Source organism: Leuciscus leuciscus, assembly GCF_965113295.1.
Source record: "Leuciscus leuciscus genome assembly, chromosome: 20".
NCBI classification, from domain to species: domain Eukaryota; kingdom Metazoa; phylum Chordata; class Actinopteri; order Cypriniformes; family Leuciscidae; genus Leuciscus; species Leuciscus leuciscus.
The window spans coordinates 16,334,451-16,350,096 of record NC_138744.1 but is presented as its reverse complement, the minus strand read 5'-3'; the positions used below and the strand labels follow the sequence as shown (position 1 = coordinate 16,350,096).

At 47.0% G+C, this 15,646-nt stretch overlaps 1 protein-coding gene across 2 annotated transcripts in view; it reads right to left on the bottom strand.

Annotated features, from left to right (window-relative positions):
• The window catches only part of LOC309484328 (meprin A subunit beta-like), a 31,109-nt gene extending 22,208 nt beyond the window's left edge, over positions 1-8,901 (bottom strand). For both annotated transcript variants that reach the window (XM_082150553.1, XM_082150552.1), the window contains exons 1-10: positions 8,759-8,901; positions 8,500-8,586; positions 8,105-8,143; positions 7,913-7,944; positions 7,729-7,807; positions 3,465-3,582; positions 2,726-2,904; positions 2,351-2,569; positions 816-968; positions 75-299 (exon numbers count right to left, since the gene is read on the bottom strand). In XM_082150553.1, coding sequence (XP_082006679.1) covers positions 75-299; positions 816-968; positions 2,351-2,569; positions 2,726-2,904; positions 3,465-3,582; positions 7,729-7,807; positions 7,913-7,944; positions 8,105-8,143; positions 8,500-8,581 — 1,126 coding nt within the window. In that variant the 5' untranslated portion in view covers positions 8,582-8,586; positions 8,759-8,901. The remainder of the gene's footprint in view (positions 1-74; positions 300-815; positions 969-2,350; positions 2,570-2,725; positions 2,905-3,464; positions 3,583-7,728; positions 7,808-7,912; positions 7,945-8,104; positions 8,144-8,499; positions 8,587-8,758) is intronic.
• Positions 8,902-15,646: the final 6,745 nt, after the last annotated feature.

The following is a 15,646-nucleotide window of genomic DNA, read 5'->3' as shown; positions in this document are numbered from 1 at the left end:
GGAACATTTTAAAAGCATAGGCCGACATGTGTTTTTTCCCCTGTAATTACATTATACTTGAAGAAGAGACAGACCTGTGATCTGATCCATAAGTCTGAGAGTTCCTCTATTGTCTGCTTCATTCTGGTACTCTCGGATCCAGATGTTGAGCTGGTCAGACTCATTACCACTGTGATGGTAGTAGAACTGCAGACACTGGACTTTGCAGTCTCTTTTAGGGGTCATTGTCTTGCTCTCTATTCTGGCTGTGTCCCCTTCCCTTTTCCCCTCAGTGCTGAAGTGCATGAAAAAAGACGTCCCTGCAGACATGAAAACAGGTGTATAGTTGTGTGGAACTGGGTGGTACAGTGACTGCTTCTGTGGATGGTAGTGAAGCATTTATTTTTGGGCAACTGAAATAAAATAAAGTCTCTTGCTGTAGGGGTGCAATGGATCACAGTTGATCCTTGATCCGTACGGACCAGAATCGGCACGCATGTGATTCACGGATTAACTGGCAAGTTTAACCATCATAGAAAGTTCATCATTTGGACATGTTTTGTCTTGCCAATTGCCAATTTACACATTCAAACAATTTTAAACGATGAAGGAGAGGCGCGAAAATTGGGACTCGTGCGTTATCTATAAATGAAAATCAAAGTCCCCCCCCCCCCCCCCCCCCCCCTGAATATATATATATATATATATATATATATATATATATATATATATATACAGTATATACACACCCCGTGTGTTTTGTGATCCGTTGCACCACTATCTTCCTGTGATATCAGAACAGACACTTTCCACTGACTGACTGTAATGGATCTCACCATTTTGTTCTTTGCTTAAGTAAGTGTGGTCAGTCACATTGATGCCACTCACTGACTTCACTCTCTGCCAGCCATAAACAGCAGAACAGACACTCATCTGACACAGAGATTCATCATCAAAACTGCAGTGGTCAAGGAAAGAGATGAAGGAATCTGTAATCCAAACAGACAAACAGTGAGGCTAAATAAATTGCACATCCATATTTTGCCCAGTTAGACATATTTTTGTAATTGATGTTGATCCAGAAACATGTTACACTTCAATTCTGCAAATCAATTCCTTACAACTTCCCATTCATGACGTGTGTTGTCCTTTTAGGAATTTAACTATAATATTTGTTTTCATGCAGTACCAGGAAGGACTTAACAGGAAGTGACTTAACAGGCAGTGACATCATCTCATGACACAAATACGATTCATTTTTACAAACGAGGTAGGTAAACAGAAAAGTTATGATAAACTTCACATTTTTACCTGAGAATGTATGTATATATATATATGTACCAACAAATATTTAAAACAAATATTCTAAAGTTAAATTCCTTATTTTACCTCCACTGTAACTGATTTCCTCACACAAATGTTAATGCTTTGATGTTAAAGCTAGAATGTCCACTAATGTGTTTATTTACAAAAAGGCATGAGTGGAGAAAAACAAGGCAATTTTATTTTTATCTAAATTTTCATAAAACTGCAATTTAAATACATTATTTCTATAGGTTATACAAAAAAGGACAAAATAAATAGGCTGAATAAGGTGATCTATAGCATGTTCAATGATGGTAGCCTAGTCTATGAATGGTACACCCCCCTAAGCTCACAGAAATGGTTAGACCCAAGTCTTCAGCAGCCAATGACACTGGCCCTGTCCCAAATGGCACACTTCATGTGCACTTTCGGTCTTGTGGACTTACAATGGCTGCCGCGTGTGCGTGTCCGTTAAGTCCGTGAGACCGCAGTGTGTCCCATTTGTCATTTCTAGATCTCAGAAGGGTGCTCGCGAGCGCCCCCTGTGGTCGATTTGCGCCCTTGATGCGCACTTTTGCTGAGCCCGCGCTGATGCGGACTCCGTAGCAGACTTCTTCCCGACAGTCATAGCGGCATTACGTCACAAAAGTGCGGACTCAGAGGAAGACTGCGAGTGCTTAGGGTTCCATTTGGGACAGGGCCACTGACCCAGTCAAACAGTTTTTTAAGAGTATTGAAATATGCGTTGAATGCGCGTATTCAATGCGCTGATTTGTCACACGTATTCAACACGTATTTCACGCGTATTTAACGTGCTGAATACGCGTGAAATATGCATTGTTGACGTGTTAAAATTCACGTGTTTTTGGCCCTCTTGGCTTTCCATAATCGCACCGCAGGACCTCTAGACGCACGTCAACGCATCTTTACATTGACTCAACATGTGTGAACGCAGCATTAAAGGACAACACGTTTTCCCTTGCCTACCACATCAGACTTCAAATTCTACTAAAATGTTTAACATCCACAAACTGCAAAATGAAAACAATGTGTGTAAAATACCCACTGCATTTATAGAGTTTGTTGAGCTCAATCGCATCATATTCACTGATGTCCAGGCGTTGACCAATCACATCTTGGAACTCAGGAAGCTTGGTGATGATCGTGGATCCATTACCGTAACTGAAGGCATTTTTACCATAATGCATCACAGAGTAATAGTCATACGGGGTGCCTTGGGTGGTGGTCACATTCTCGCTGAATTTATCAAAATTTCTCTCATAGCCTGAAAATAAAGACTATGGAGTTAAGGTGATTATTCATAAAGAATGGCTTATTAAAGTGCTGATTAGTTAAATGGACACTGCAATCAGTATGTCAGTGAATATCTGTATTTTACTGTTTTACTGTTTTCCTAAAAATAATAAAAGTTCAGAGCAACCTTTAATGATGTTTTCAAATTTGATGGTCAAATAATCATCTCTGTCATATCTTGACTGCTCATGCAAAAATCCTAGTGCATGGAGAAACTCATGCTCAACAATGGCTTTTATACCACAGCCATTTCCAATGGAAAGAGTCTGGCCTCCAGGAGATGTGCGGCCGACATATGACCAACACCTGCAAAATAAGAGAGAGATAACGGCACATTCATGCAGCACATAGGTGCATTAATATTTTGGCTGGTAGTGTAAAATAATTTGTTAACTCATGAATGTTTTAAGGCCCCTTCACACCAAGATTGATAACTATAGTCTTATTAGCATCCACACCAGCGGACAATAATGTTCTATTTATTATAAGTGCACATTGAGTTTTGTCATCTGCCACTTTTTTCCATTAGCTGAAAAAAAAAAAAAATTATAATATGAAAGCAATTCTAACGATATCGTTCAGTGAGAAGCCTCCACTGGAGTTTCCAGCTCCTTTACTCACTTCTGTTGTAACAAATGAGTTACAAATACTATCAGTTATCGATATAGTTGAGGTGTGGACTCTGTCATTCTTTTATATTTAGAATGATTTTTAGAACTATATCTTTATTGTTATAGTTATCGCTCTAAGTGTGAACGGGCCTTTATACTATACATTCAGTATAGCATAATTTAGGCTGTATCGGAATAGTCTATTATACCACATATTACTAATATTGTGGATTACAAACTGGAAGCATACTGTACCCTTCACGACTCTCCACAGAGATGTAAAAATCTTCAGCTGCTCGGGGCTTAAAGTCAATACATGATTTCAGTCTGAACTGCTCAAAAGCTCTCAAAATTACTCCTTTATAGTTAATACCTACACAATCAAAAATACATGATGGATGAAAAACATATAAAACTACTTTAAAAAAGGACTTTTTTTTTGTTTGTAAGTGAGAAATCGTCTCGGTTACTGATGTAACCCTCGTTCCCTGAAGGAGGGAACGGGAGACGTAACGTCGACGTGACAACGTAATTGGGATCACTTCAGGGAGCCCTATCAACTTCGAGTGTCTACAGAACGAGCCAATGAACGTTGGCGTGCGTGAATCGCGTCACGCGCCCCCGCAGCGCGGGTATAAACAGGAAGCGGGTGCACGCACACATTGTTTTTCGCTGAGGAGCCGAGATTTGTGACGGCCATGCAGCGATGGTCAGCAACGGTGGCGACGGGACGTTCCCTTTCAGTCGCTCACGTTCGACGTAACGTCGACGTGACGACGTAATTGGGATCCCATGGAAAACGCCACGGTTGCTGCCACATCCAGCGCCCTATGCAAGACTCTCAGACCCCCAACTGCTGGGGCGGAAGACCTGCGTAGAGGAGTTCAACTGCTGTTCCATTATACCCCACACAGTGAAACTCTTGGATAACACTGGGAAAGCAGCGAAGCCACATCCTGCCCGAAGGGAGGTAACATGTGGAGAATACACATATGGACTGGCCGAAGGGGCAGTGCAACATATGGAATGTCACTGGGGTGGCTCCACCCGAAGGGGGAGACTACACCGACAGTGACGGCAGAGCAGACTCTGCCGAGGGAAAGACACGGGCTCACCGCAGGGAGCTGGTCGTGGAAATACACATATGGGATCGCCGCAGGGATCATCACATATGGAACCCAGCCTAGCACAAGTTACACAAGCATATGAGCACTAGGCCAGGCGTTGGACGCTCCGCAACGCAGTTCAACACTGACTGGACACGGGCCTCGGTGAGGCGCGCTGTCATGTCGATCGAATCCAACTCCATACTGAGAAAAGAGATCCTCTGCCCGGGGGTGAGTTTGCTCTTTTCCCAGTTGACCCGAAGCCCTAAGTGGCTGAGGTGACTGAGCACCATGTCCCTGTGTTCACACAACTGCTCTCTCGACTGGGCCAGAATAAGCCAGTCGTCGAGGTAGTTGAGGATGCGAACACCACGCTCGCACATGGGAGCAATGGCCGCCTCCGCGACTTTCGTGAAGACGCGGGGCGACAGGGCCAGCCCGAAGGGTAAGACCTTGTACTGATATGCCCGCTCCTCGAACGCAAAGCGAAGAAACGGTCTGTGTCGAGGGAAAATCGAGACATGAAAGTACGCGTCCTTCAGGTCGATCGCTGCAAACCAATCTTGGGGACGGATGCATTTGAAAATGCGTTTCTGTGTAAGCATCTTGAACGGTAGCCTGTGAAGGGACCGATTCAGGATGCGCAGGTCCAAGATTGGTCGTAACCCACCACCTTTCTTGGGTACAATGAAGTACGGGCTGTAGAAGCCGGTCTTCATATCGGCTGGAGGGACCGGCTCGATCGCGTCCTTCGCCAGTAGGACTGCAATCTCTGACCTGAGCACAGGGGCATTGTCCGCCAAAACACGGGTGAACAGAATGCCCTTGAAAGGAGGGGGGCACCGGGTGAACTGAATCGCATAGCCGAGTCTGATGGTACGGGTGAGCCAGCGAGACGGGCTGGGAAGCGTTAACCAGGCTCCCAGAGACCGAGCAAGCGGGACCAACGGCACCACAGACGTACCCGGGGTGGGGCAGCGCGGCGGAATGCAGGGACCCAACTCGGACAGCACAGCGGCCCGAAGTGGGGTCTGAGTGTGTGGTGCAGCACATACCTGCTTCCGTCGAAGGGCAGAGTGAGTGTGCGGAGGCGTCAGTGCATCCAGGACACAGCCACTGCTGCCTGCTGGCGATGCAAGAGGGGCTCGGGAGTGACAAGGCATGGCGGCGTCGTCGACTGCCAAGCGCGCCCTCTTGGGGCCCGGAGGTTTCAGAAATTGCTCTTTTTTTGAAAATGTGGGTACCACGGAACAAAAAGAAATGGAAACAAAATATTCTCCGCCCGGCCCTCCACCGGGGGAAGGAGTGGCACCGTCGCCATCTCCTGAAGAGCAACTTGATCCACCTCTGGGCCGCCCGTCTCAGGGTCGTTTGCACCGTCGCTTGCCTCCTGGTTTGGCAGCGGCCTGGACGGGCGGGGTCGGCTTCCTACGGCTTGCTCCACGCTGAGGCCTGGATGGTTGCTGCTGCTGGGGCTTAGCGGGAGCGGAGAACGCCGCAGAAGGCCGACCTCGGCGATGAGTAGACGGAGGGTCTGCAGCCGGCGGACGGGTGGGAGCAGCAGTGGTCCGCCGGGGCAGGATGTGCCGGATGGCCTCCGTCTGCTTCTGTGCGGCCGTGAACTGCTGGGCAAAGCTCTCGACCGCGTCGCCGAACAACCCAACCTGGGAAAGAGGGGCATCCAGGAACCGATATTTATCTGTGTCCCTCATATCCGCCAGGTTGAGCCAAAGGTGGCGCTCCTGGACCACCAAGGTGGACATCGCCTGACCGACTGAACATGCGGTTTCCTTCGTCGCCCGGAGGGGCGAGGTCGGTTGCCACACGGAGCTCCCGGAGGAGCTCTGGGTCAGAACCACCCTCGTTCATGTCCATGAGCGCCTGGGCCTGGTGGACCTGCAAGAGCGCCATGGCATGGAGGGCGGAAGCAGCCTGTCCACAGGCCTTGTAAGCCTTCGCCGTTAGACCGGACGAAAACGTACAGGCCTTGGACGGGAGGCGTGTATTACCCCGCCAAGAGGAGGCGGACGCCGGACACAGTTGCATCGCGACTGCCCGCTCCACTGGGGGGATATCCACATACCCCTTAGCTGCCCCGCCGTCGAGGGTGGCGAGGGGGGAGGAGCCACTAGAACGGCTTCGGGCACTATACGGTGCCTTCCACGTCCTAGAAAGCTCCTCATGCACCTCCGGAAAGAAAGGCAGCGCACTGAGAACCAGCACGGCCCGCCCCGAGAAACCAATCGTCCAACCGAGAAGGTTCGGGACGTGGTGGAGGGTTCCACGCAAGCCCAACCTTCTCGGCGGCCCGGGAAAGCATATTTCCGCCCATTCTGGATCGGCCTCGGACAACGCTTCACGCCCCGAGGGGGGTAACACAGCCGAGTCGTCATCTCCAGAGGACTGAAGCTCCCCCTCCGATGCTGCTATCGACATCTGGTCGTCAGCTGGAGCCCCAAAGGAAACGGTTGGTCGTTCCGGAGAAGGACCAAGACGTTCACTAAGGGACTCCAATGGCAGCAGCGCTTGTGAGGCGTGAGGGGCCCTCGGAGGTTGACTCGACGGGGAAGCCCTCACGGTAATCCTCAGATCACCCTGGTCATGCACCGAATGCACCGATCATGCACCGGTCATGCACCGGTCATGCACTGGTCATGCACCGATTCTGCGGGGCAGAATAAACACTAGATCGGGGCATAGGCGAGGGGACTGCACCTCCCTTGAGGTAAGCGAGTCTCGATCTAAGCGCTGAGATAGTCATATTCCCGCAATGGGAACATGAACTATCCACAAAAGCTGCCTCAGCGTGTTGAATGCCCAAACACGAGAGGCAACTACTGCTGCCATCTGCTGGCGCCAGGGAACGACGGCACCCAGAAACGCACAAGCGGAATGACATCTTGAAAAAGACGCAGGGTCACGCTTGTGTTGCTCTTTTAGTAAAATAAAAAAGGTAGAAAAAATACTCTCCCAGTGCTGAGGCACCCAGGGGTAGCCGCAGTGTGAATGAACACACAGGGAAACGCCCACCGAACCGACACACACAGACACAGAACAACAGTGCTGTGAAAACAGCAGCTGTGAGCTGCAATGCTCGCGGCCACCGCTGATCGCGCCGTCACACCAACACAAGGAGAGTCCACTTCTTGTTCTCAAAGGCAGTCTTTTCCTGTAGAGTTCGGAAGTGAAAGCAAAGCTCGGCTCCGAAGTGAAAGACAATGTGTGCGTGCGCCCGCTTCCTGTTTATACCCGCGCTGCGGGGCGGGGGCGCGTGACGCGATTCACGCTCGTTCGTTTTTTGCGACGCTTCATTGGCTCGAAGTTGATAGGGCTCCCTGAAGTGATCCCAATTACGTCGTCACGTCGACGTTACGTCGAACGTGAGCGACTGAAAGGGAACCATGTTTTCTTACCGAGATTCACATTCAGCTCATAGGGGACAGGAATATCCCACCGGTATTCATTCCCAAGAATGGCACTCCTTTGCTTATGCTTTAAAGCAAATTGTTTTAAGTACCCTTAGAAATATCATATTGACGGATTTCTGAATTATCCAATATTCAATGTACTTTGAGAATATCTTAGAACACAACTCACCACCATGATGTCTCCTTCTCTGAGATTTAAACCTAGCATTCAGTTTAAAGTAAATATGCTTGTGTTCAGTTTACAGTAAATATGCTTGAATAAAATAGGAGTATAAATAATGATTTATGAACAAAAACAGATATGTTAGCTTACTGCTAATATAAATGTACTTTAGTTCTTGAGATAATATAGTAGTTTTACCTTTGTTTATATCTGGAATGTCCTTCCATTCCTCAGTTCCTTTGAGAAATATATAATGAAGGAAACAAAATAAGACAAACAGGTTATGTCGGAAAATAGAATTGAGTGCTAGTCAACATAATTTTAGTGAAACAATCTGAAAGTAAAATGAGAAAAAAAGAGCAATCAAAATTTCAGACCGTAATCACAACAGGATATTTTAAACTGTGCAAGTGAGACATATTACAATAACATTACAACAGATTCACGTCAGTGACTGAGCTGTACTTACCATTTATATCTGGTTGTGACTGAGAACATGAGATATGAAAACAATACTCAGACATCAAAAAAATATTTTTAAAAATCAATAACTGTTTATCACCTTTCCAACAACAATGTATTATAACATAAACCTTCTACTATCCAACTTACCATTGGTGATGCAAGACAAAGTGCCAAAGCCAAACTCAGCAGAAGAAAAGCACATAACTGCATTTTTACTGGGAATCATAATGATTACATTTTATGAATGATGTTTTATTATTTGCATTAATTTTGCATTGCAAGCAAAATGCAAGGGATACATCAAGTATTTAATAATGTTGAAAAAATATTTAATTACATTTAAGACCATGAACACATGCTATTAAAAAAGAAAAGTGGGATACATACCAGTTCAGTCATTAACAGCTAAAGTAAAAACATAAAACTGCTTGACAGGTAATAACCAAGTGAGAGTCCCTTGAAGTCTGACAGGTTATTTAAAAATGCAGTTAGTACAGTTTTATTTTATTTACTTCCTTATGAGCCTATTCCTTCCTTCCTTCAATTGGAAACAATGACACACACACACACACACACAAACACGTATACCGCATTTAGCGCATATAGCATAGAACAATCCATGTGTTTTTATGTTTTTAAACGAAACTGTCTTGATAATTTTGAAAACTGGGCAGTGGCTTTCCAGTTCCCAGCAGGCTTTGCAGTGGACTGGATAAGGAAAATAAAGGTTAAAACGTTTTTGGTAACACTTTATAATAACATTCAGTTATAAGTCACTTATAAGTTATTAGTTAATGTTTTGTTAATTCCGTTATAAGTAATTTTCTAAATCATTAGTTAATGATGAACTAATCATTTACAAAACATGACTATACAGTCATAAATGATTAATAAGTGAAATGCTAACATTTTATAAATGTTTTGTTAATTCGGTTATAAGTAATTTTTAAATTATTAGTTTATGATTAACTTAATCATTTACAAAACATGACTATTATGTTTATAAATTATTAATAAGTGGTATGCTAACGATTTACAAATGTGTTGTAAGTTATCAAACGAAATAAATCAAACAGATGATTGATAAGTTATTAGCGGATACAATATTTATTGTATTTAAGTATTCATTTAAGTATTTATGTCAACATTGTTTTAGTAACATTATCTCAATAAACAATGGTTAATCATGAACAAATGAACAAACTATTAGTAAATGATCATTATATGATTTATGTTACGACAGAAACGAGGAAACAATGTGCAAGTAAAAGCTCCTTTATTTAGAATGAAGTAGTGATGATGATGATGATGATGAAAGTCCAAGATGATGCAGGCTGTGGCGCAGGGACTTCGATGGCCAGACGCGGTGAAGACAGAAGTGCAGGGTGCTCTGAAGTGCCGACAAAATCCTGACATCAAACGAATCCACAAGACGGAGACCGGAACACAGGAACTCAGGACGGAGACGATGAACAGGAACGGGAACAACATCAGACACAACACAAGGACTTCATACAACGATCTGACAGGGGAGATGAGAAAGTGGTGAGTTTATATATTGTGATGAGATGGGCTGCAGCTGATGATGAGTGATTGCAGCTGGATCGCTGATCAGTGATAACAAGCCGGACACACCCACTCACGCGCTCACACACATGTAAACAAACAAAGCACGAGACGAGAGAGAGACATTGGATCTATGAACCGTGACAGTACCCCCCTCCCTAGGAACACCTCCTGGTGTTCCCAGGCCCCCTTACCTGCCGATTATAATCATCGATAAGGGAGTGATCCAGAATGTCTCTGGCAGGTACCCAACTTCTCTCCTCTGGACCGTAACCTTCCCAGTCCACCAAGTACTGAAATCCGCGTCCCCTCCGCCTTGAGTCCAGTACACGATTGACCGAATAAGTGGGTTCCCCATCTACGAGTCGCGGCGGGGGAGGAACCGGGACTGGCGGATTAATACGAGAATGAAATACGGGTTTAATTTTGGATACATGAAAGACGGGGTGAATCCTCCTGTACGCTGGAGGTAGGTTGAGGCGGACTGCCACCGGACTAATGATCTTGGTGACAGTAAACGGGCCAATGAATTTGGGAGCAAGTTTATTAGACACGGAACGGAGAGGAATGTTCTTGGTAGAAAGCCACACTTTTTGACCAGCGACGTATACGGGAGGCCTAGACCGGTGGCGATCGGCTTTGGCCTTGGTGCGCAACCCCACCTGGAGTAGAGTCTCACGGGCTCTAGTCCACGTGCGGTGACACCTCTGGACGAAGGCGTGAGCGGAGGGGACCGCGACTTCGGATTCCAGACTAGGAAAAATTGGTGGCTGGTACCCTACGCTACACTCAAACGGAGATAGGCCCGTAGATGACACTGGCAACGTGTTGTGGGCGTACTCCACCATAGAAAGTTGTTGACTCCACGAGGAAGGATTCTTAGAAACCAAACATCGTAACGTTCTTTCCAAATCCTGGTTGGCTCTCTCAGTTTGGCCATTGCTCTGGGGGTGGAACCCTGAGGACAAACTGACAGTCGCCCCCAAAAGCTTACAAAATTCTCGCCAAAATTTGGACACAAACTGGGGTCCCCTGTCAGAAACCACGTCTATCGGGAGGCCATGTAACCGAAAGACGTGGTCAACGACAATCACCGCTGTCTCCTTGGCTGAAGGTAATTTGGGCAAGGGAATGAAATGGGCCGCCTTCGAGAACCGGTCCACCACAGTCAAAACTACCGTGTGACCCTGAGAGGGTGGGAGGGCGGTAACAAAATCTAGAGCGATATGGGACCAGGGTCTCGAAGGGACCGGCAGCGGTTGGAGTAACCCATCTGGAGGTCGATTGGAAGTTTTACCAGTGGCACAAACTGAGCAAGCCAAAACAAAATTGTGAATGTCACGAGCCATGAGAGGCCACCAGAATCGTTGCTTGACTAAAAATCTAGTGCGACTGACTCCTGGATGACAAGCCACATTGGAAGAATGCCCCCACTGAATGACGCTGGACCTCAGACCCTCAGGCACAAATAAACGATTCGGTGGGCAACCGACCGGAGGCGTTACCCCTTCTAAGGCCTTCTTGACCTTCGATTCGACCTCCCATACGAGTGTGGAGATGAATAGAGTCTCCGGTAAAATGCACTCGGGAGTAGACGGGCGTTCGGAACGATCAAAAATGCGCGATAAAGAATCAGGTTTGATGTTTTTAGAACCTGGGCGGTACGAGAGAGTAAAATCAAAACGACCGAAAAAAAGTGCCCACCGAGCCTGCCTGGAGTTCAATCTTTTAGCAGTCCGAATGTATTCTAAGTTCTTGTGATCAGTCCAAACGATAAAAGGTACCCCCGACCCTTCTAACCAGTGCCGCCACTCTTCCAATGCTAACTTGACTGCCAACAACTCTCTGTTCCCAATGTCATAATTGCGTTCGGCAGGAGATAGACGATGAGACAAAAACGCGCAAGGATGCATCTTGTCGTCTGAAAGAGAGCGCTGGGATAAAACTGCTCCTACCCCCACCTCTGACGCATCGACCTCCACCACGAACTGACGTGATGGATCAGGGGTTGTCAGAATAGGGGCTGAAACGAAGCAACCCTTCAGTTTGGCGAACGCAGCCTCGGCTGCGTCTGACCACCTGAACGTCGTTCTGGGGGAGGTCAAGGCGGTCAGAGGTGCGGCTAGTTGGCTGAAGTTGCGAATAAAACGCCGGTAGAAATTGGCGAACCCCAGAAATCTCAGTAGGGCCTTACGAGACTCTGGACTTGGCCATTCCACCACAGCCTTGATCTTCTCAGGATCCATGCGCATTCCCTCAACCGACACGATGTACCCTAGGAATGGAACAGACTGTGCATGAAAATCGCATTTCTCCGCCTTGACAAAAAGCCCATTCTCTAGCAACCTCTGAAGCACTCGTCGGACGTGCTGCACGTGTTCCTGGAGAGAAGAAGAAAAAATCAGTATGTCGTCCAGGTAGACATATATGAACTGATCTATCATATCTCGCAGCACGTCATTGACGAGTGCCTGGAAGACCGCTGGGCTGTTGGAAAGGCCAAAAGGCATAACCAAATATTCAAAGTGCCCTCTGGGGGTGTTAAAAGCGGTCTTCCACTCATCCCCCTCCCTGATGCGGACCAAATGATAAGCATTACGTAAATCCAATTTTGTGAAGATGGACGCTCCCTGCAACCTCTCGAAGGCTGAAGACATCAACGGCAAAGGATAGGTATTCTTTACCGTGATGTTGTTCAACCCCCGGTAGTCAATACAAGGTCGCAGGGATCCGTCCTTCTTCCCCACAAAAAAGAACCCCGCCCCCGCTGGTGAAGAGGAAGGACGGATGAACCCCGTTGCTAGAGAATCAGAAATATATTTCTCCATAGCCTCCCTCTCAGGTGTCGAGAGTGAATATAACTTGCCTTTAGGCGGAGCCGTACCTGGTAATAAGTCTATAGCACAGTCATAGGGACGATGTGGAGGAAGAGAAGCAGCCCGAGACTTACTGAACACCTCCTTCAGGTCCAGGTACTCCGCGGGCACGTTAGACAGATCCATTGCCTCCTCCTGGAACACAGGGACAGAAACAGACGGACAAGCAGACACTAGACAAGACTCATGACATCGACTGCTCCACGCTGACACAGACTTGAGCTGCCAGTCCACTTTGGGGTTGTGACGGATGAGCCAGGGGTGACCAAGTACTATGGGTGCAAGGGGAGTGTCCAGGATGTAGAATGAGATGGTCTCAGTGTGGTTGCCTGATGTGATGAGGGTGATGTCTTCAGTAGCAAAAGTGATGGTAGGAAGTTCTTGTCCGTTGAGTGCATGTACAGCGATCTGATGTGTGAGGGGTTTGAGGGGAATCTGAAACTGACGTGCAAATGAATGGTCCATAAAATTACCCTCAGCCCCGGAGTCCAAGAGTGCTCGACAATCGTGAATGCGTGCTGACCATCTCAGTCTTACCGGAAGGAGGGTAGATGTTGATGAGGTCTTCTCGGCGGAGATCCCACCCGATAGTAGCCTCATACTTACTATCGGGCTTGGCCTTTTTACCGGGCAGTTGTAAGCGTAGTGCCCGGCTCCTCCACAGTACAGACAAAGGCCCTGGGACCTCCGCCTTTCCCTCTCCTCCCGGGAAAGCCGAGCTCGACCCACCTGCATGGGCTCGTGATCGTAGACGGGGCTGACCGCGTCCCCGCCTCCAAAACGTGGACCCTCGGCTCCTGCCAGAGGGCGACTGCTCGTTGCGCGACTTCCGACTCTTGATAGCCGTGCGTCGACTCGTAGCGCCAGAGCGATGAGGTCATTGAGTGACTGAGGTAAGTCCAAGGCGTAGATTTCCCTTTGGACGCGGTCAGCCAGCCCATGCAGGAACATGTCCCACTGCGCCTCCTCGTTCCACTGGCTCTCCGCCGCTAAGGTTCGAAACTCGATCGAAAACTCTGATACAGATCTTTCTCCTTGACGTAAATCGGCCAGCATCCTTGCGGCTTCTCTCCCGGCGACAGCGCGGTCGAACACTCTCTTCATTTCGGCGGAGAGCTCCTGGAACGAGGAACAACACGGGTCTTGATTTTCCCACACCGCCGTTCCCCATAATGCCGCTTTCCCAGTCAGGAGAGTGAGGACAAAGGCGACCTTGGAACGTTCATTATTGAAGGTCTTGGGCTGGAGGGAGAAATGCATGGAACACCGGGTTAGAAAAGCCCTGCAAAAATTAGGTTCACCTGAGTAGGGTTCTGGAACTGGTAGGCGGGGCTCTGACTGGGATGGGCCTTCCGATGGTGTGGGGGGAACGGCTGGTGTGGGCGGCGCAGTGGGAGCTCGCATCTGTTGGATCTGCCGGGTGAGCTCGGACACCTGCGCCACTAAAGCCTGAACAGCGCGACCAGTATCATTGAGGTCTTTCTCTTGAAGATCCATACGCGCCATGCTGTTATTGATGTAATCCTCCATCGATGGTGCTGTACTACTCGCTGTTTCCATGTTGGGTCAGATCGTTCTGTTACGACAGAAACGAGGAAACAATGTGCAAGTAAAAGCTCCTTTATTTAGAATGAAGTAGTGATGATGATGATGATGATGAAAGTCCAAGATGATGCAGGCTGTGGCGCAGGGACTTCGATGGCCAGACGCGGTGAAGACAGAAGTGCAGGGTGCTCTGAAGTGCCGACAAAATCCTGACATCAAACGAATCCACAAGACGGAGACCGGAACACAGGAACTCAGGACGGAGACGATGAACAGGAACGGGAACAACATCAGACACAACACAAGGACTTCATACAACGATCTGACAGGGGAGATGAGAAAGTGGTGAGTTTATATATTGTGATGAGATGGGCTGCAGCTGATGATGAGTGATTGCAGCTGGATCGCTGATCAGTGATAACAAGCCGGACACACCCACTCACGCGCTCACACACATGTAAACAAACAAAGCACGAGACGAGAGAGAGACATTGGATCTATGAACCGTGACAATTTATTGATTTTCATTTTCATTTCATTATTTATTTGTAAAGCACATTTAAAAACAACGTGAGGGTTGACCAAAGTGCTGTACAGATCATTTTACTCAAAGAAAAACAGAACAGAATATAATCTATAAAATAACAAACAGAAAACTAAATAATTAATTGAAAACCAACATTGAGAACATATGTTTTAAGCTTTGATTTTTAAAAATGGAGAGTGATGGCACCGATCGGATCGATACCGGACCCGGTAGGCTATTCCAGAGTTTAGAGCCTGCTATCGCAAAAGTTCTATCTCCTCGATGTTTTAGCCTAGATCTACGGACAGAGAGCAATCCGAGGTTGCCAGACCTAAGTGACCTAGATGGGTTATGAGAACTTAATATGTCAGATTGATGGGTTGGTGCTGAGTCGTGTAATGATTTAAAAATTTTCGATTTGACCGGTAGCCAGTGCAGATAAGTTAAAATGGGAGAAATGGAATAGAATTTTTGACTACCAGTCAATAGCCTGGCCGCAGCATTTTGAACCATTTGTAGACGCTTGATAGATGAGTGGTTAACTCCATAATAAAGTGAATTGCAGTAATCAAGGCGTGAAGTAATAAACGCATGGATAACTATCTCAAAGTTTCTCAAGGAAAGAACGTTTTTTACTTTTGCGAGAGGTTTGTAGATGAAAGAAACATGATTTAACAACATAATTAATGTTTATCAAACTTAAGAGCTGAGTCAAACAAAACACCTAGATTTTTTGCACATGGAGTAACATGGGAACTTAAG